At 55.6% G+C, this 1,857-nt stretch overlaps 1 protein-coding gene across 1 annotated transcript; it reads left to right on the top strand.

Annotated features, from left to right (window-relative positions):
* Positions 1–364: 364 nt before the first annotated feature.
* Positions 365–1,033, top strand: LOC149164188 (uncharacterized). The gene has a single exon (XM_089429392.1). It carries the CDS (start codon positions 365–367, stop codon positions 1,031–1,033), a length of 669 nt encoding a protein of 222 aa, XP_089285518.1.
* The last annotated feature ends 824 nt before the right edge of the window (positions 1,034–1,857 follow it).

Genomic DNA, 1,857 nt, shown 5'->3' on the forward strand with positions numbered 1-1,857 from the left:
ACTAGGGTTTGTCTCTGCTTGTTTAAACCCTAACCCTAGTTTAGACCCCCACTTCTCGGGCTCAAATCCTAGTTATCTGCCTCCGAGTACCGACTTCGCTTCTGCTCCGTACAATTTCACTTCTCAGGCCCCTCCATCCGGCAGTTATTCCGCTATCCCGCCGCTAGCCGGAACCCTCCAATCGACTGAACTGCCCCCCCACTTGCAAAGCCACCAACCTTCCCACTCCTCTCCGGGTCCGTCTCTGAACAGGGTTCCTCCCTCCCGCCCCCCTCAGGGTACAAAAAAGAAGCATAAGTGCTTTAAATCCAAGGCTGACGATATTTTTTTGCGACTGGAAGAAGACATACAGTGGGGAGAAGCCATGGACTTTGCGGACAGAGTCCTTGTTGGTCGCATCAGAGGAAGAAATTACTCGGCCGCGAGACTAAAGACCTGGGCATCAGAGGTTTGGGGTCACCATCTGGTCGACATCCCATTCGTGCAGACCTTTGTGAGGGGATGGTTCGCCCTTCGTTTCGCTCGTGCCGACCACACAAATTGGGTCCTATCCTCATACTGGCATTTCGAGCATGCCCCGGTTTTGCTGAAGCGTTGGACACCCCTCTTTGACCCTGAGACTGAACAGATCGGTATTGGACCTGTATGGATTCGACTGCCAGGCCTCCCTCTGCATTACTGGTCCGAAGATATCTTCAAACGGATCGGAAATGCCATCGGCACTTATATGGAATATGATAAATCATATCTGCAAACAGGTATGATGGCCTACGCTAGAATTCTGATTAATCTCGACACCAGAGGAGGCCTATTGGAGTACATCACCATCCAATGGCGGGACACATCCCGCAAGCAAATTATTGATTATGAAGGCATTCCCTACCGCTGCCGCAGGTGTCACAAGGTTGGTCACCTCTTCAGGGACTGCCCCCTCCTCCACAAAAAAAGGGGCCCTGAGCAGATTGGAGATCCAGTTACGACGGAGGATGGACCATCACAGCCCCTGGAAAAGGATGGAGAGCCACCACAGTAGCCGACGAAGGTTGCACCGGGCATTCCAAGAGACGTACAGGGCACTTCTGCCTCTAAGGCTGCTGATAAGCGTCCTGCGGACCCCATTCCAGCCTCGCCTCCTCCGCCCATCAGCTCTGGCACCACTCGAGAAGTCGCCTCGACCGCGGGTATGTTCTTCCCTTCTCCATCATCTACATCTGTCATATCTCATATTTTTACATCGCACTCTTGCATGGGTATCTCTCCCCCCCCCTTCCCCCAGGCTCTCTCCAGCTTCCCCCCCGCCCACAGGGCCTACCCCCTCCCTCCTCCCTCCTTTGCTCGCTTCCCTTCCCCTCACACTCCCCCTCCCTCTGCCCCCCCTCCCTGATATCCTCCCCCTCCCCTTCCCTCCCTTCCCCCCCTCCTCCCTCATTACCCCCCCTCTCCCAGCCCTCCATCCCCCCTCCCTCTTCCCCTCGTTACCCTCTGCGATCCAGAGCTAAGGGGAAGGATGTCGACGTGATAGGCATTGAACCTTCTCATACTCCGACCTCTTCTAAATCGGCTAGAGGCCGCCCCTCCCGACTCACTAAGGCCAGACATACAGCGGGGGAGGAAGTCGCTCTTGGGCGACAACAAACGATTGACAGGGCCCTTAGAGCTAGAGGCGGCCCACAGCCTACCCCTCCATGAAAGTTCTGTCCTTTAACTGTCGAGGGGTTGCTAGTCCCCATAAAAAACTAGCCCTTCGGAGGCTGCTCACCTCGAATGCCCTGGATGTGATCTTTCTCCAGGAGACCCTCTGCCCGGCTGACACCCTCATCCCCATCCTGCGCTCTTGGCTTCCGAACTGGACTTTCC

The sequence above is a fragment of the Pinus tabuliformis genome, chromosome 5_1 (assembly GCF_031772625.1).
Source record: "Pinus tabuliformis cultivar Carrire ecotype Pingquan chromosome 5_1, CPIR1, whole genome shotgun sequence".
Lineage (NCBI taxonomy): Eukaryota > Viridiplantae > Streptophyta > Pinopsida > Pinales > Pinaceae > Pinus > Pinus tabuliformis.